The sequence below is a fragment of the Carex rostrata genome, chromosome 9 (genome assembly GCF_964058835.1).
Source record: "Carex rostrata chromosome 9, lpCarRost1.2, whole genome shotgun sequence".
Lineage (NCBI taxonomy): Eukaryota > Viridiplantae > Streptophyta > Magnoliopsida > Poales > Cyperaceae > Carex > Carex rostrata.
The window spans coordinates 13,502,881-13,523,526 of NC_135926.1; the positions used below are offsets into that span (position 1 = coordinate 13,502,881).

General features: G+C 34.1%; 2 protein-coding genes across 2 annotated transcripts; both read right to left on the reverse strand.

Moving 5' to 3' along the window:
- Nucleotides 1-333: 333 nt before the first annotated feature.
- ABCG26 (ABC-2 type transporter family protein) lies at nucleotides 334-4,378 on the reverse strand. The gene is made up of 9 exons (XM_078308474.1): nucleotides 4,019-4,378; nucleotides 2,964-3,232; nucleotides 2,716-2,871; nucleotides 2,362-2,545; nucleotides 1,855-2,130; nucleotides 1,469-1,756; nucleotides 1,040-1,324; nucleotides 813-920; nucleotides 334-711 (listed from the first exon to the last, which is right to left on the reverse strand). The coding sequence occupies exons 1-9, from the start codon at nucleotides 4,109-4,111 to the stop codon at nucleotides 430-432; spliced, it is 1,941 nt and encodes a 646-aa protein (XP_078164600.1). The 5' UTR covers nucleotides 4,112-4,378; the 3' UTR covers nucleotides 334-429.
- A 1,683-nt stretch (nucleotides 4,379-6,061) lies between these two features.
- On the reverse strand, nucleotides 6,062-7,730 carry LOC144559604 (UDP-glycosyltransferase 75C1-like). The gene has a single exon (XM_078308674.1). It carries the CDS (start codon nucleotides 7,572-7,574, stop codon nucleotides 6,168-6,170), a length of 1,407 nt encoding a protein of 468 aa, XP_078164800.1. The 5' UTR covers nucleotides 7,575-7,730; the 3' UTR covers nucleotides 6,062-6,167.
- Nucleotides 7,731-20,646: the final 12,916 nt, after the last annotated feature.

A 20,646-nucleotide genomic window follows, 5' to 3' on the forward strand; every position in this document is an offset into this window, starting at 1 on the left:
GCAACCGAATTGAGAGTAAATTAGGATTTATTACTTGTGTAGTAAAATTCACATCATCCAGCTGAGGCAAGACTTTATCGGTCTTATGAAAAGAAACTTGATGAAAATATTGTTAGTTGTTATTTTGTTGGATATTCTTATAAGTTAATCCCGTAACATAGTAGATTTTTGAGACAGGAAATGCAAAGTTCTTTGAAGGTGTTGAGTTTGCGGGGTGGAATAAGGTTCAGAATTTTGTCTTTGAAGAAGTATATTTAAATATTCCCACAGGTGTTATTGGCATTAATCAGAATTATGATTCTGATTTTGTTCAAGACACAATAATTGAAGACAAAAAAATAATACAATCATAGAATAAACAATGTAATTAAATTGAAACATCATGGAGCTGAAACTAATATATATATATGTTCCTTGAAAAAATTAATATCAGAAAGAAATTAAAGAAATCCTCCTACGGAGGCAAAAGTAGGCGAGGAGCCGATACAAGAGAGCCATTAAAACTAGAATGAAGGCCTCTTGCATCCCTCCATCCAATTTGATGGTGTCAAAAGAAGGTGACGATTGCAAACTTTGACACCCTGCAGCTTGTTTTGTCTCACTCTCACAATTGAATGTCAGGTCTCCACTGTACTGCACCTTCAGCAACAACCTGAATCCGTAGTGCATGAACGAAATGTACTTCAACCATCTCATAAACTTGGGTATATGCTACACGTTAATTTGTGATTAATATAATTAATTAACATCATTTTATTAATTGTATAGGTAAATATGTTTCTTTGAGAAGAGAAGCAGCTAGCAGTAAGTACCTGAACATAATAGCCTCCAGTTAGGAGAAAAAGCATTAGAACAAGAGATGCCATAGTTCCGGCCCTTTTCACACTTAGTATTGCTGCTCCAAGTAGCTCTCCTGTACCCTGAAGATCATAAATTAAACTCAAAATTTGTTAATCTTAATAGAATTTCCTGGTTATTGATAGTATGTATATATATGGCATGCAGTTTGGTAGATTTTGATTGTAAATTAATAACCAACCTGACTTGTGATGACAATCAACTCAACAGCAACAAGCGTAAGGAAGAAGGATGCAACTGTCTTTCTGAGGTGTGCCATGAAATACAAGATAGCCATGAAAATAACAGGATAAAAGACATGGGCAACCATGTCACACAACGTGCTACTTATGTAGTACGCGCTTAACCGATACATGTCAGCTTTCCTTTCCTTGACCAAATACAGCTTCTCAAATGGGAATACATATACAGCTCCAAACAATGATGATGATGTCCAAAATATGCAGATATAGAATATCAAACCAATCTACATTTACAAAAGTAAACAAAAATATAAAATAATTAACCATATATCATTTTTTCCTTTAATATATATATATATATACATGGTGCTTAATTATTGCAGTTTGAAGTTCAAAAAAGTTTTTAATTAGTTGGGTACTCTTTAAACCTGATCTCTTAACTGAGCTTCAGTTCCGATCTGGGAATTCCACCAAAGTAGTCCGAGCAAGGCTGCTACACCAACTGATTGCAAAATCCTCAGTTTGTCAAGGTAGTCGCTGCTTCTTTCTCTAAAAGACCTCTTTGAGAGGATCATGAATTGGTCGAACCAATTCATGGTCCAGTCTTTCTTCATCCGGAGATCTGGGCTTTGTTGCTCTGGTGTCTCTATGGCTGCTCGGTTGTTCACTTGTATGTCTCTTGGTTCAAGCTCGGTCTTGCACTTCCATTGGAGAAACTAGAAGGAATGTCATTGTAAGAAAGGGAGTTTCTAATTTCTCAAGTATATACGTCATATGATAAAAGATATATAACAAAGAAAAATATCTTAATTACTTTGATGACATGTGATCTGAATTGTTCAGGGGAAGAATCACGCAAAACTTCAGGCACAAAAATATCGTCAACATTGCCGGTGGCGAGGTCAAGCAGCAACTCAGCTGGGTTCATGGCAATTTCTGGAACAAAGCCAAGAGATGAGAAGTATGGAACAGCTTCAGAGGCTTTGCCATGGTATATTGAAAGACCTTCGGAGATAAGAAGCAGCTTGTCGAACATGCAAAACATGCGACTTGATGGCTGGTGGATTGTTACAATGATCGTCCTTCCACTCTGCTTAATTTTAAACCAAACCAGGATTAACTATTTATTTCATCAACTATATTATATATATATACATACATAAAGAGATTGGTTTGAATTTGTCGTTTGAAGTTGATTCAATAGGTTTTGGAAGCCGGAAGCATATTGTTGAAGTTTTGGAGGAATTGAGCGTGTTAGCTAGCTAGCCGGACATATTATTATTATTATTATTATTATTATATATTTGGTTGTTGATGCTACCTTGGCAAGACGTTGAAGGATGACAAGGAGCTTGCCTGCTGACGTGGAGTCTAAACCTGAAGTAGGTTCATCTAGTAGTAGTAAAGAGGGGTCCACAAGAATTTCATAACCTATGCTAGTTCTTTTTCTCTCTCCTCCTGATAGGCCCTTCACAAATCCTCCTCCAACTTTTGTGTGACGGCACCTACACCATATATAGTGACTTTATTAATTAACATTACATTAACAGTTCTCTTTTAAATCCTCTTTCAGTTTCTCAACAGATGTATAATAAATAATTAATTATGTCTAGCTTATGATATATATATAGTTGCAAGGTAAATGATCTGGCATGGTATTTTGCAAAGTTAACACCTTTGTAAGTTGAGCTCATCTATGATGGCATCAACCCGGGCGAGCTTTTGTTGCTTTGACATGCTGGCAGGAAGCCTCAGCAGAGCAGCAAAAACCAAAGTCTCTTGCACCGTTAGCTGTGGAAACAATACATCGTCTTGTGTGACAAATCCTATCCTGAAAATTAAACAAATAATTGATCAAAGTTAACAATTGATATATACAAGGAGCTAGCTAGCTACGTACTTTTTAATTAATAATTCAATTACCTCCTCTTGAGGGAGGGCCCATATGGTATATCATTGTATCTTATGTGCCCTTTAATTACACCATTTTGCATCCTTCCTCCAAGTATCTTTAGCAGAGTTGTCTTGCCACTACCCGATGGACCCATAAGTGCTAAGATCTCACCAGATTCCACATTTCCTGAGATGCTTTTCAGGATTTTCTTGTATTGCCCTTGTTCCATGCCCATATGTGCAATTGAAGCCTTCAAACGGTTCTTCTCTACCTTCACCTTGTACTCCACATCTTCAAACTGCAAATTAACAAATAGATTAATTTATATACAAGGATCAGATCAGATCAGATCAGAGTTAATTATTGCTTTTATTTTTGTTTTTCCTACATATTCCTCATGGTTGATTTGATTCAGTGGGGACAAAATATTGGACTTAAATTAAAGATTAATTATAATTTACAAACTTCCATTTCTTAATTTCATTATTCTACCATAAATATTCCATTTTCTAGTATTAAAAAACACGATATAGTTAATATATTAAACTGAATCTAAAAAAGAATCCAATCATTGTTAGTGCATATATAATTTTGATATATATGGTGAATTAAAATGTCAAAATGAGAAAAAGAAAAGAAAAGGTGAAATCTCTCCAATAATTAATGCTGATATGTTTCAGTTTGAGGTGATAGCAATGGAGAGTAAATAATTTTAATTTCTTGTTAAAGTATAGTTAACATTTGGAATTAAGTGAGATGTTCAGGAATTAAATTCCCTTGTTGTCTATTTTCAAAGTAGCTAGTAGGCAATTAATAACATGGATGTCTTTACTGTCATAACCTCATTTTTCTAATATTGATTCTATCATTGTTGTTGAACTCAATTAGCAATTGACTAATTCCTAGTAAAAATATTGACTGCAGCACAATTGTCATGACTAGAACTTATTAATTAAGAGTCATTCAAAAAATGTGGCAAGAGTAATAATCCTGGTGAGTGTTTTTAATGACCGATTGTCTGTGTGTGTGTGTGTGCGTGTTAGAGAGAGAAAATTAAAAAACAAAGGAAGAAATTAAAGAGTACCTTAACGAAGATTGGAAGTGGAGCATCATTTGGGTAGTGGTCTTTGGCTTCAATCTCAAGAGCTAATGCAGGCTCCCTTGCTTGTATTTCCATGGCATATATGGATCTTAATTTTTTGGATTGGGTGGTGGATCAATATGCAGCTGAGACAAACTTAATTAGATGCTCTGCTTTCTATAGCAAGGGATGCATGGTTTGCATGCATAGTCATGTTCAACTAAAAGCAACCAATATTTTGCCTAAATTCTCCCATTATCCCCATCCCCATATAATTTTGGTAGCCCACAACCTTTCTATGAAGCACTTAATTTTAGGAACCCTTCCAATTACATCAATAATATATATAGAATCCCTCCTAGCTAGAAAGCTTTGGACATCCAAAACAGTCATTTTGCATCTATCGATCTAATTAAACATATATATAGTAAAAACAAATTTATAAAAAATAAAAAATGTGGTCTCAGGTACATTTTTAATATGGAGATCATGTTGAGTGATTAGAATTGACTGTTCATACTTTAAAAACAGAGATAAAAATATGAAACATATATATTAAAGAATAAATCAATGATATATTTTAACCCTACTCAAAATAATATTTTACTTCTCAAATAATTATGAATTATACTCACTAACTTCACTAACTAAAAATGATTCAGTTTGGAAAAACAGAAGTGAAAACCATTGTGAAACAGAAACTACGTACTCTAATCATTCTTGGCAAATATGAATCAAAATCTCGTGATTCATACATAATATTTTCGCAAGAGCAGAGTCAAAACTCTTAAGTAAGATGATACAATTTTTTTAGAGTAAGACATAATTTTATAGTTATTTTTTGAATATTAATTTTAATATTTTTAAAAAATATATATATTAAGATAGAAGCATATTTTGAAGAATTTTTTTAGGAATAATATATAATTTTTTATTTTTCAAATCCGAAGTTTATATTTTTCTATTTTTTCTTAAATAAATATAAATAGCAACATGCTTTTGAAATTTTTTAAAGTAGTGTATTCTGGGGTACACATTGATTGGGCCGTTTTTTATTTATGCTAAGTAAGAGTCATGTGCAGAATTATTATGAATTAAAAATTGTTCACTTAGATAAGGTTAATTAGTGAAATAAGAAAAAGGAGAAAAAGGAAATTGAACCAACTAGATTCCAAATTAGATGCTATATATAATATAGTTGTTTTTTTCACTTGTCTCATACAATGATATAACGCATTGCCACACTAAAGACAAAAACTGAAAATCAAGTTTTGATGGTGGTGGAAAATTTGTGGATGGAATTTGAAGCGTGGTGAAGATGCAAAATCTTCCCGGATCTCATCTCCACCTATCATTGCTAACTTCCTTTATTTTTTTTTTATTTTTTTTTACCTTTCCTTTTATAGTTAATTCATTGATTCTGGACAATTCTGGTAGTTCGACTTTTTCCCTTATCCAGAAAACCCTCTGATGCAAATTATAACCTCTCTCTCTCCTCTGGTGTCACTTTTTACTGTAATCCTAGCCATGTTACCAAACGATATTTGCTTTCTTTATATGCACAATGAAAGGGAAATTTGACAATTTTTTTTTTTTTTAAAGGATAAAGATTCCAGCTTAAAGTCCACAGAATAGAAACATTTAATATCAGTAACAGTACATTCTCAATATTTGCAAAAGCTATAGATATATGTATATATTAGATAATATATATAGTTTGTATTGTTATGTCACTACTACTCTATTTATAATTTCAAAATTCCTTTCTAATTTTTCAATTTATTTTATATTATTTTCATTCCTTTCTAATCAGAATAGTAATTTATAATTTAAACTTTTTATCAATATTAGAAATTAATTATAAGCTGATGTGACATTTTTAACAAAATTGTTACATTTTGGCAAAACATAATTTTCAGATTTTTGTGCTGCATCATTTTTTGTTTTGGGATTTCATATTAACTTGTTGTATAACAAAAATAATTACCTGCTTCCTTCACGCTACATAACACCTAACACGTACGTACCTAGCAATAAGCAATATAATTCCACAGCGTAATTAATTATATGACATTAAATTTAAACCAAAACATAAAGGGAAAATAAACAATTAAACACAGCACTTAATTATGAAAATTAATTCCTCCGCCATCTATTTCTCATCTGCATTCCCCGCCACAAGCGCTCTCAGATTCCTCTCCGACGACCCGCCTTCCGCCACCGCCACTTGAGCTCTCTCCTTCCAAAACCCTGCCATCTCTCTAATCTTCTTCTCTCCCATCACCGCCTCTAAGCACCTCTTCAACTCCTCGCCATCCATCACCCTGTCTTCTCTCACCTCAGCTCTCACTCCAATCCCCCATTCTTCCATCAACCTCGCATTTGTCCCTTGATCAGTCCATTGTGGCACCCCTACTGCTGGTACGCCACATGCTAGGGTTTCCAGCGTTGAATTCCATCCGCAGTGTGTCACGAAACAACCGACTGAAGGATGCCGCAACACTACAAGTTGATTGCACCACTCCACCACCAATCCATCTGTCTCCGATACCAATTCTTCCAGCTTGCTACCGATTTCTTCTCGGTTATCTTTTCTTACCACCCAAAGAAATGGCCGCTCTGTCTCTTTTAAAGCATGCGAGATTTCCTTCATTTGGCGCTTATTCATTACGGACATGCTGCCGAAGGAGATGTAGATGACAGATTTCTCGGGTTTTGTATCGAGCCATTTCAGGTAAGTGTCATCATCTGTATTGAATAAATCTTTTGATTTCTTACCGGCTACTTCTTTAGAAGAGAGCACCGGTCCGATCCCCATCAGGTCGACCTCTTTCTCCACCGATTTGATTGCGTCGGCTTCTAGTTCATCAAATGAGTTAACCCATACTTTTGGCTTCTCGCCAGCAACTAATCCTCTCTCAAGAGTTGTAAATGTATCACTAAAATAATTAAGTATTACGTAGTAAGGATCGTCTTTGTTGGTAATGGTAAGGAAGGATGGTAAATCTCTGATTTTAAGAGGTGGCAAACATGGTAATTTCACCATTGCCATAGGATCATTTGCTTGACAAGTAATTGTATCCTTGTAACCATGAAAATAGTGGTAGTATACGGCCAGAACCGTAGCTGGCTGGATCCAGTAGAGCGCGCAAGGAATACCATGATTCCTCGCTACATCAGCGACCCACGACATGAGAAGTGTATAAATGATACATGTGACGGGTCGACCGTCCTTTGCTAGCCGATTGATCACACTTGTAAGAGTCCTCGATCCGACAACCTTCGACTCGGTCATGAACTGGTTGTGATCATGCACATCTTTCTTAAACCCTTCATCATACCCGTCTGAGTAGGGGAGGTAATAAATGAGACCGTCGTGATATTCTTCATCAAGCGAGGTGAACATTTTTCGATGGCCTGAGATGGCGGTGGAAAGTGTGACACGTGCCCCGGTAGAATTCACGAGTTTTCTAGCTAGGTGACGGGACGGGTTTATGTGGCCCTGTGCCGGGTATGTTACGATCAGGAAATGCTGCTGGTTTTGAAGCTGTGGTTCCATGGATATAGTAAATTAAACTTGGTTTGTTAAAATTGAACAACAAGCTAGCTAGTTTATATGTATGTCTTGAATGAATGGTGAAACACTGAAACCTTTGGAGGAATTAAAGTGTCTCTTGTTGTAGCAATTGAGTGGGATTGAGAGTGGATTTATAGGTGGAGCTAGCTAGCGAGGGAGAGGTGGCTACGGCCACGGCACAAACATTTTTTTGTCTTTAGCTTAGCTTAGGTGGATAATTAATTCAACAATGATGCACTTGGCGCACGGTTTTTAATTGTAGGGATTTTTGTAATATATGACTTAAATTTTAGAAAATATAATATTAAATGACTAATATAAGATAAGAGTATGTTTGCTGATCGTCTTAGATATATTTTACTTAAAATTGTGAAAATTTTACTAACGAAATAATATTGGTCCACAATAAATTATGTATGAATATTATTCTAGTTAGGAAACAAGAATAAGCAAATAGATGGAAATTTTTTATCTGTAGAAATTATTAAATTCGTACATACGGAAACAGAAAGAGTATCTTAATTGTAACAAATCTAGACAGATCTGACTCAATGAGTCCGATCCAAATATATAGATCGGACTCAATGTTTCAGATCCATAAGTATATTTTATTTAATAAAAAGATAGACGTTGAAGGAAAAATTTGAAATGTAGAGGCCACAGAAAATCAGATAAAAAGTGAATCGGTCTCAATGATAAAGATCCAAGATTTTTTTTTTAAATTAGAAGGATTAATTAGCCTCTACCGATTTTTAAAAAAAAAATTTGACCATATTAAATGCGGCATACAAATTTCTCCTTTTTCACCGTTTACAAATATATATATATAGGTTGGCTAAGATCAAGGTGGTAGTTTCTGAGCTTTGGTTCTACCAATTCGGTTTTCAATTTTCAAAGTTCAAAACGTCGATCCGAACCGTTCAAGTTGATATCTATATTAAAATGTGCTTGGAGATCAAATTTTACATTTTTCTGAATTTTTTTACTATTTATTAAGCCACTTTGAAAATCGCTGATCCAATGGTGGCTTCTGATTTTACTGTTTTGTTAAGCCGCCGTTGGATCAACGATTTTCAAAGTGACTTAATAAATAGTAAAAAAAAATCAGAAAAATGTAAAATTTGATCTCCAAGCACATTTTAATATAGAGATCAACTTGAACGGTTCGGATCGACGTTTTGAACTTTGAAAATTGAAAACCGAATTGGTAGCACCAAAGCTCAGAAACTACCACCTTGATCTTAGCCAACCTATATATATATATATAGAGAGAGAGAGATAGGCTAATGTGCTTTCGGTAGCATATGGGCCGAAATACACACGGTCCAAATTTGAAATTTCAAAATCCAAAAAGTCAATCTGAACCGTTCATCTCGTTCTCCATATTAATATGTGCTTGGAGACCAAATTTTATATTTTTCTGAATTGTTTTACTATTTATTAAGCCACTTTGAAAATTGCTGATCCAACGGTGGCTTAACAAAATAGTAAAACCGTTGGATCAACAATTTTCAAAGTGGCTTAATAAATAGTAAAACGATTCAGAAAAATATAAAATTTGGTCTCCAAGCACATATTAATATGGAGAACAAGATGAACGGTTCAGATTGATCTTTTGGATTTTGAAATTTCAAATTTGGACCGTGTGTATTTCGGCTCATATGCTACCGAAAGCACATTAGCCTATCTCTCTCTCTCTCTCTCTCTCTCTCTATATATATATATATATATATATATATATATATATTTATGGATCTGGATCATTGAGACCGATCCATATATTTGGATCGGACTCATTGATTCAGATCTTTCTAAATTTGTTACAATTCAAGTACTCTTTTTGTTTTCGTACATACGAATTTAATAATTTCTATAGATAAATTTTTTTCCAAATAGATTCTGATTTGTTTTATTTTATTGCAAAAAGAAATTTTGGAGCAGAGGAAACATCCATGATGTTGAAAGAGTAATAGTGAACATTAATTATATGATATTTAATAATTTAATGGAGTGATTTTTAAAATGTCACTATAATAAAATGCTTCATTCAAGAAATTACAATGTCAAAAATTTATAAACTGAATGGCCAAAAGAATAACCAAATTAATGCTCCTACTAAAATATATGCCACCCTTAAAGACATTACACGGATTTAAAATTTCAAATTTTGTTAGAAAAGTTATATCAGTAAGTTTTGCAAGACCATATATGGTATTTCTACTGCAATTTTAGCAACATTTAATACGGCTATGCTCCATGTGCAGTTCAATTTAAGGGCCCTATTTTAGCATAAAAGGTCCAAACTTTTCCTGCTTATTTTATTTAAAATTTATCTTTTCTAAAGCAGACGCTGAGGGGTCCGGATCCCCTGAAGTAATCCAATCCAATTCGAATCCGTTGCTCGAAATTGTTTTATAATTTAAATTTATCTATCGGAATGTGTGCGCTCCGCTTTAAATAAATTATCTCAATTCGAATGAGACAATTCAGATTTAAAACTCAATCTTTGAGTTACTTCACTAGATCTGAATACGGCGGTGAGTAGTACAACTGTACATGTGTGCTATGGTCTGTACGCAGTGCTGCCTGGTGGGGCCAATTTAGCCCAGCTATGGAGTTAAAGATTTTAATTGCTAGGCTACGGAGTACACTGGACCTGGTCTATGGAGGAATGGCTAAAGAAATATATATTTTTGCTGACGTTTGTAGTGACGCATTTTAGAATGCATCACCAAATATAATTAATATAAAGTCTAAACTCAATCAATGTTATGATAGTTGATAGATGAGAGTCTGTTTCATTTTGTTTTGAAGCTCAGCCAGACAACATGCATTGATGATTGATGCATGCCCCCAATTTTCTAGCAGGATAACAATTTTAAATTGAGAATCCTCACCAATCATAATTGACAAGTCAGCTTTGTTTTAAGCCGCAGCCCGCTACAATGAATAAACGTAACTAAACAAAATTTAATGTCACCCTTGCAAAACAAGTTACGGAAACACAATTAAACATGGAATTCTGTCAACAATGAGGGGCTACAAATTAAACATGGGTTAGTAGTTGAGAATAGTGTTAACCCAAATGGTTTGAGAATAGCACTAACTCTGGACTATTCGGGTTAGTAAAAATGTCGTTTGGATTATATATTTGGAATAGCGATGGAGATAATAATTAAATAAAATAGTGAGTAACCTAATCTAATATTTAAACTAATATTATATTACATTTAATATCTAAACTAATATTTTATTTCATTTAATATTTAGACTAATATTATATTACATTTGAACTAATATTTTTTAACACTAATCGAATATTTTATTTAATACTAATCTATTTAAATATGATATTATATTTATTTAATGCTAATTTAATATTTTATTTTAATACTAATCTAATATTTTATTTAATAATAAACTAAAATTTAAAGTAATATTGTATTACATTTAATATTTAAAGAAATATGATACTTTATATTTTATTTTACATTTTATTTATATTAATATTTAAAGTAATAATATATTTTATTTTATTTAATATTAATATAATATTTAAAGTAATATTATATTACATTTAATATTTAAAGTAAAAATATATATATTTTATAATATTTTATTTAATAATAATCTAATCTTATCAAATATTATATTTATTTAAAATTTGGAATAAATTTTGATTTCTTAAATTGTGAATGATTAATATATTTTTTTTTGTAAATGCAGTATGCCCAGGGCTAGACGGTGGGGAGTACGAGATGTGCCTGCAGCGAATCCAGCTACAGCGGGTCCAGATGCCGTGGATCCAACTATAGCAGGCACGTCCTCGGTGGATCCGACTGGCCTGTCGTCATACGAGGATATGACTGGTAGGGGATTTGAGGATTCGATTGGAGCGGGTTCGTCGTCTCAGGCCGATTTTACAGATGGCGCGCATGATTCTGACATATTTAGTCCTCTTCTATGGACCCATCTTGTTAAGCACCGCGTCTAATTGGCATCTCTCGAGGTACGTGATTTTTATACTTAATGGAAAAACTACTAAAAAAAACGATTTGAGTCTGACAAATTGGTAATAAACACAGGATGATGTCATGCTTATGGTGAGGCACCGCAGGTCTGAGATTTCGTTCGTTCCCCATAAAGAAATGCATCGATACATCTTGAACCTTGGGTTGTATCAGCTTGCAATGATGCCGCAGAGTAAGATCGATCAGTCTCTAATGCACGGTCTAGCGGAGAGATGGCGACCTGAGACCCAGACATTTCATCTCCCGGTCGGGGAGATGACAGTCACCCTTGGTGATGTGAGCTCCTCATGGGGTTTACGTATCAATGGCGACCCCATAGGTGGCATCTCAGACCATCCAGACCTGCAGAGGATGATACCGGGGTTGTTAGGGTGTGATCCGAAGACACTGCAGAAGAAATTGAAGAAGAAGAAGAAAGGGGACGATGAGGAGGAGTTCCGGTATTCTGGGTACTGTATTTCTCTAAAGGCACTCTGGTCTCACTTCTTCCAGAATCAGATATTCCCTGAGACTGATGACACTGAGGCGATCAGGAGGTACCATTGCACTCTTTAAAGTAACTTAGTAATTCATCAACAAACTCAATTATTTATATTAATTATTTTATATTGTAGGTATACTAGGGAGTATGTGCTGGATCTGTCATGTTCGAGGATTCCAGTGGTGACGTGGTTCCGATTATGTTTCTCTCCCTGTTGAGGGACTTGGAGAGAGAATCGAGATATAACTGGGGTAGAGCTGTCCTTGCCTACTTATACAGAGGCCTATGTCATGCTTGTATGGTAAGTCTCTACTAATATACGTTGTTATTTACGGTTGGATAAGAAGCACCGAGATCTTATTTTAAGTTACATTTTCAGGTGAGGAACAAACAGATTTATGGACCGCTTCTTCTGCTCCAGCATTGGTCGTGGTCACATCTGCCCGTAAATCGGCCAGTTATACCATTGCCACATCCCCGGTGGGGAGAGCCTGACTCAGACACATGCCCCGCGTATGGTGCCATATGGGGCCATGATCACGATCATAAAGAGAAGGGCAAGGGGATTTCTTACGTACGGGGTCAGCTCCAGATGCTCCGAGATGAGAATATCGACTGGTTTCCGTATTGCGCATGGTACCAGCGTAGATGGCTGAGCCGATTGACATTAGAGCAGACACGGCTATGGTTTTATCGAGGACCGGTCATTTGTTTTTGGATAGTGGAGTATCACTACCCCGATCGGGTGTCTCGACAGTTTAGCTTGGATGCTTTCATCTCGGAGCATCCGCAAATGGGTAAGGATGATACCGACAAGTTTCATAAGTAAGTACTACCTACTTCATTTCATTATCACTTTAATAATGTCATCGTTTGTCTCATTTCTAATTAATTGTAATTGCAGGACGTCACACAGTAAGTCCAAAGTCGACTGGAGCCAGCATTTCAGCTTCCAATACGACTGGGCTCGACATTCGAAGCAACACTTATGGAGCCCGCCATCTACTGCATCATTGGGTGCTGGTCCCGGGAATCTAAGATACGCCGTCTGGTACCAGAGATGGGGCATGCCGTCAGTCTACCTGACGGGCCATTATGGCGACACCCTTAGACGTAGACTGATGGATTCATCTGGTAATTACATGCCTTGGGTCCAATCAATGCTCGTGCGGTAAGTACAACTGAAACATACTTTAATTAAATATTGCAAATTTTAATTACTTACTGCTATCGTAATCATGTTGTGTGCAGCTGTTGACAGCTATGAGAGTTGGACACAGCCTGGTGTGCATGGCGAGGGATACTTGGCGATACATAAGATGCCAAATGCTCAAGCATACTGCACCAATCGTGGAGACAGGCGGTTTTGAAGGCCGCCTCGTTGGCATGCTGCGCGATTCTGGAGAGAACATCAATTGGCGGGAGATACAGAAGACACCGCAAAATCCGAATTATCAACCAAAGGCTATCTACGCCCATGATATGCCGCCACCTCCTGCAGGTAATTAGAAGTTAATATTAAAAGTAGGACACACACAATGGTTTTATTTTTCTCGAATTGTGGTTTTAGTGGGTACAGTAATCAATGGCTAATTAGAAAATAAAAAAAAATAAAAAATAATTTCCCGTGGCTACATTAATTTATGTTGCTATAGTAATTGCAACAGTAACAGTAATTGTACATTAATTGCAACAGTTACATTAATTAATAATTAGCAAATAATTAATAAGAAATTTAAAAAAAACCTGTTGCTATAGTAAAATCGCCCGACAATCGTTTTAAGTTCTCTCTCAAACAGTAAAATCGCAGCACATGAAATGTTTAGTTTACAGAATGGTTGGAGTGGGCAGGAGAGAGAAAAAATCGGGTTAAGTAGGCACCTATAGCAAACCGCCCGTGGGGGGGGGGGGGGTTTGGTCCCCTAGCAGACCGCCCGTGGGGCCAGGCGGTTTGCTTATTTATTGGGCCGCCCGTGGGCCGGCGGTTAGATTAGTTTTGAAAAAAAACAGAACTGATGGTTATTTTTAAAATTTACTTTTTTCTTAAGGGTATTAATAAAAATGGCCGGAATCTAATATATATATTCGAACTCATTTTATATATATATTCTCTTCTTTCATATATAGTCAATTGACTCATTTTATTGATTATCATAATTATAAAAATAATACTAATGAAATAAAAGTATTAATTGCTAACAAAATTATTTGATAATTATGATATATAATTAATAGTTTGGAAAAAAAATTGCTTTAATTTGTACAGTGCAGCTGGTTTGCAACTTAATTTGCATATATATGAAATATATGTAAAGTTTTGGGGAATGTTTAATTACTTGAGCTTAGATCGACGTCATACATTTTGGCTTAATTAAATACATAAAAAAATATTGATGGAACAATGAATGCTTAATTATTTTACAAGTCAACATCGGGACCCCATGAGGCCATGAGCATGAGCATGAGCATGAGCATGAGCATGAGCATGAGGGTGTTGAATTTGAATACATTCTCCAGTGTGTGTCTCCCGCAAGTAAATGTAAATGTAAATGTAAATGTAAATGTAAATCTAAAAAATGATGAGGTCCCTTCACTTGTCGTCTCCCGCACTCCAAAATTTGTGACGCGCGCGCAGGAGATGAGGAGATCTATCGAATTCGAACTCTAGCTAGCTGCTAGGATCCATGTTTAATTAAGATTAAGTCTCGCACGAATCTTAACAACATCTAACGTCCCGCAGTACGTGTATTGAAACGTACTTTACTTTTCCATCGCGGAAAATTAATATCATAATATGAGAATTCTGAAAATGCAGCACACAGAAAAGAATATTATAATCCTGATCCTGGTTTATCGCGTGACGTATCATGGATTGACAGGTGACACGTGTTTACGTTATGGAGCTTTGTCTTGTCTTGTGTGTTTGTACGTATTTGGTATGGTTAATTTGTTTGTTGAATTATTATTTCCATCTTGACTTGGTAGGCATGGGATTGCACTGCGTCATGCCTGACTTAATTCAAACAGAGACACTGCCAGGCCGTTTGCCTACAATTTTTATAAATCATAAATAAATAAATAAATAAATAAAATTTAGAGAACCAACTTGATTTCAGCGCTAATTTTATATAGCTGGATTTATGCATTTTTTAGAATTTTAATGGTATGGCTTGGTGCCATTCGCTAAATTAATTAATGTTGTTTATTAATTGGAGCTTTATTCTCATGATAAACGTTTGTGTACCGTTCAATATTTGATTGAATGCTCTTCACAAAAAAAAAATTTCATAAACACATCACTTTTTTGGACGAGATTGTGATTGCGGTCCGTCCTTAGTTTGTTAAATTATTATTTTTTAAACGAGATGACATTAAATTTCTAAATCTTTTAATATTGATACTAATTTTCTAAATGCGCTCTCCTACTGAATATGGGTTAGGTTGTTTGTTGCCCATTTTATTTTATTATTATTTTTTTTTTTTTTTTTTTGAAAACTTGATAGTGATCATATTTTCTTTTTTTGAAAGTCGTATACATTCAATATTGCGATAAATTATGCTAATTTGATGGCGTTGTTGAAATTAAACATGAAACGTCCCTTTAGGGGCTTTAATACTAATTAGAATAATTATACTAATTCCCTCACTCCTGTCCTCCCCTTTTTCCCCACACTATATTCTCAATATTAACTTCCTTAACAGTCATTTATCCCCTCATTTATTCCGCTAATAATTTTTATTTATCCCCGCATTAAATTAGACTGTCATTTAATAACAATCCCCTCATTAATTATACTGTCCTAAAATAACAATCCCTGCATTAAATTATACTGTCCTAAAATAACAATCCCAGCATTAAATTAGACTGTCATTTTTATTTATCCATATAGTATAAAGTATTTATTAATGTAAGATAAAATATTTATCTATATAACATAAAGTATTTATCATTATGCTTGAGAAATATATATCATTGATGTTTTACTAAAAGTTGCAGCTATGTCTGAGAAGTATTTATCCATGTAACATAAAATATTTATCCATATAACATAAAATATTTATCATTATGTCTGAGAAGTATTTATTATTGATGTTTTACTGAAAATTGTAATTATGTCTGAGAAGTATTTATCCATGTAACATAAAGTATTTATCCATGTAATATAAAATATTTATCATTATGCTTGAGAAGTATTTATCATTGATGTTTTACTAAAAATTACAGTTATGTCTTAGAAGTATTTATTATTGATGTTTTGCTGAAAGTTGCAATTATGTTTGAGAAGTATTTATCCATGTAACATAAAATATTTATCATTATGTCTGAGAAGTATTTATTATTGATGTTTTGTTGAAAGTTCCAATTATGTTTGAGAAGTATTTATCCATGTAACATAAAATATTTATCATTATGTCTGAGAAGTATTTATCATTGGGTGGGGGGATTGTTTATTTAATGGTCCTCAGTTGTGCGGGGACAATCCAAAAAAAAGGAAATTTTGTACGGAGATAACTGACAAGTATTTATGAGGGGATTGTTTATTTAATGGTCTCCAGTTGTGCGGGGACGATTAAAAAAAAAGAAATTATGTGCGGGGACAATGAATGGATTGATTTATTCTTTCATAAACAGAGATCATTGCATAGGGATTAATACTTTGCAAATTCAAGATAAATACTTTGATGTTTCAAGTTAAATACTAACAGTTTACGAAACGCTTATTAATGACTGAGTGGTCCCCCCATCATATTTTTGACAGTTTGTACGGGATTTTTTGCGGGGATAGACCTGTGGAGATTGTTATCATGATCCTACTAATTAATATTAACAGTTAAAGCTAATTGGCGTTGTTCTTTCCGAAGTAGACATTTAATATTTTTGTTTACTACTAATTAATATACATATAAAGCTGATTCAAATGTAATTATGATGGAGGCTAAAAAAGGTAAGTAAAGCTGACTTTAAGTACAATCAAATACCAATGAAATCAGAAATTAAGGACTATAGAGTATTTATGTAATCAATTTTACTGAAGAATGCTCTTTTTTAAGGGATCAAATAGGACAGTATTTGCGAGAGATACTGTCGGTGTACCCTTACAAATGCTATCATCACTAATAGAAAAAAAAATATCTTTCTGTCGGTATACCTTCGTGAATAGTCACTTTTTATCCTCGCGAATATTCTCCCATTCTTGTAGTTTGAGGTCCGAGAGTTCTGTGTCCGTCGATCTGATTTAAAATTCGTATACAGCGTTTCATTATCCTAAAACGGATCTAGTGAACATGGATCCTAAAAGGGATATGCAAAATAGACAATTTGGCATTAATATACAGCAGCCGAACAGTGACAGATGACTGTTGCCACGGAAAGGATAACGTAACATAATGTCGTTGCCTAGCTCACCTGTGGCGTCTTCTCCTTATTTAAAGTCCGTTGATGAGTATTTTGGAGCTATAGAATTATGCTTTGATTATACTCTTTTATGCCTTTAAATTTATTACCTTCAATACCCAAAGAAATGTTTGTTGCAAGCGCACAACCTATCGTTGTAGTACTTAGGGTGTCGAACCACAAGGAGTATGTTTAAATACCATACTTAAACTTTAATAGTTAATTTCAGAAAATAAAAAAAAGTAAAGTGCAATAGAAGTAAATTGGGGGGGGGGGGGGGGGTTTGTTCTAACAATTCCTAAGTTTTGGGTTGAATACCCGAGAGAGAGGAATTTAAAACAATTAAAGTAAATAAAGGAAATAAAGATTGGTTTGCTTTCAAGTAAATGAGATCTAGGGGTATTCGGTCTACAATTCCTTGCTAATTTTATCTATTCGGTATTTGTTTAAGTTCATGTATGATTTGATGAGGTTTCTAATCTAATATGTCATTAAGTGTCACTTTCGTGAATTAATAACGTGTCTAAGTAATTCGGACTTCACGATTAGGTCCTTCACCCTAGCTATCTAGACCATAAGCTCTTGTTAGTCTCTCATCTCCTCAAATATTGGTACTTCATGATTAAGTCTATCATACCAATACTCGATTCGATTTGATATATCCTAATTAGGGTTTGGCTTCACAGTTAGGTCCTTCACCAAGTTCTTAACCTTAATTTCTATAGTTTCGGCTTAGATTACAAATTCATTAGATCCTAATCCAAACCTAGGGTATTTGCATTCATAATTTGGTATTATCCTATTGATCCTAGTCAATTTTGGTTCTTTCGAATCCAAAAAGGGATAACTACAATTCAAGTACTAATTATGTAATTAACACAAATGATAAATCACAAAAATTAACATCAAATCCTATAAAACAATCATAACAAAAACAAATATCCGAATAAAATAGAATTAAACAACTTCATGCATTGACCTAGACCCCTAGAGAGAGATCTACTCTCTCTCTTGGAGAGATCCATTACAAATTAAAATTGGCAAAAATAAGAAGAAATGAAATAAAGAAATAATTACATCCATTATTGGATCAAAACCCTCAATCTTGCCGACTTCTTGCTCGAATATTCTTCAGTGCGTCCGCACTCTGCTACAGTGCGTTTGAATTACCCGCACTGCGCTGGGATTTTTTTGTGCGTCCAGATTTCGAATGCATTGAAATCCGTGCGTCTGCACGGATTTTGATGAATACCTTATTATACCTTTTTAAAATTGGCACGCGTCCAGAAATCCATCTAAGTACTTAGTACGGCCGTATCGCAAACCGTGCGTTCTTTTTTTTTCTGCTGAAATCCATCTAAGTACTTAGTGCGGTCGTATCGCAAACCATGCACCTTTTTTCTTTTATTTTTTCTGCTGAAGGCGGGATTCGAACCCAGTTGGTGCCAAAATTCTTACCACTACACTAGAGTTCATATGTGTTATCTTGTAGATAAATATAGTATTTAACTATTTTTCACTACAAATTTGATTTAAATTATCTCTCCTCCTTATTAAGGAGCTTAATGATTTCTACTACATAATTTGCTCTCATTGCTCTGCACGGGCACGATTACTAGTATATATTAATAGCCGTATCGTATCCTTCATTTTTGAAAATTGCCGTATCGTCGCATCCGTATCGTATCAGTATTATTATTTGTGCAGCACATATTTGAACGGTTGATTTTCAAAACGGTTACACAAATAATGAAATAATGAAACGCTTGATCTTCTTCATTTTATAATATTTTATAATGAAATAATTTGTTTTCGTTGCAACACACGGATACGATGTTGTATATATATATATCCCATGCGATTAACTAGCAAGTATATAATATATATATATAATGCACGTGAAATATTATACTTGATTCTCAAGAAATTAACTTCTCGCTCTTAATTTAACAACTCGATCCCGGACTAATTTTTATTTTAAAAACAATAATTAAATAATTAAGGGTGCATTCTGCAATGATAATTATTACAGTATTTGCGTCCGACAATATATATACAAGCTATGTATTATGCAATAAGAAAGTTTAATTTCAAAAGTGGTTCAAAAATTGAGTGTAAAATTTATAATAGCTAGTCTGATCTATATTAATTTTGTAATAGTCATGAGATGTATATACGCTCTATATATATTTTGTAATACCGGAGTGTCTATTTCCAAGTTCAAAATAAAATAAATCTACAAGTCCAACGCAAGCAGCTGTGATAGTCATAAACTCATAATATATAATATATTTTTTGACTTGGTGAAACTTATGATAGTATAGTAAAACGTTATATTTTAACTAGTATATATGATAACTTTTCTATCTTAATTATTAGCTAGTGAAACGATAAGGTTACATAACCAATGTAATTAAATATATGAAATGTTTTCTATAAGAGTGTGAGAAATTAAGATAAATGGTTTTGTATTTCCTTGATTGTCATCTGTTTAATTACAAATACATTATATATTTATGATGGTGCCGCGTGTACATTAATTGGTTCTGTAACAAACCAACAATTCTATCACAAAATAACAATTTAATAGCAACTAATTATAACAATCTAACTGATTTTGTTTAACATATATATTTAATTAGTTAAAACACATATCTTTGACTTAGTCAACATTACCCTAAGCTAACTCTATTATGTTCTCTTTGTTGTTCAGCTTCAAGGAGAGCGAGAAGAACACAACTCCCCTGAACAAATTACGATATATTCATCCTTGAAATTTCAAATTTTTTATACAATTAACATCGAACATCTTAATTTAATTTATCTGGCAATTAGTAGGCATAAAACATGCCTAAGTTAGTTGTTTGTTTAAGAATAGTAAGCATTGACCACGCACAAACCTCCACCGTAAAATAATAAGCACCTGAAACTTGAAACAAGAAGAACAAATTAAAGCAATAAAACTTTGTATTAAGGAATGAAAGATAAAGAAGGAAACAGAATTATAGCCATTTTGCTCATTGAAATAAATTGCGCATGATCTCCACTGTCCATCAGAAGAAGATAGAAGAGCTCGAGACAATGGTTTGGAATCGGTTGAACGATCGAGAAGCTGGAGAGGTGAATAATGGAGAGAGCAAAGGCGTG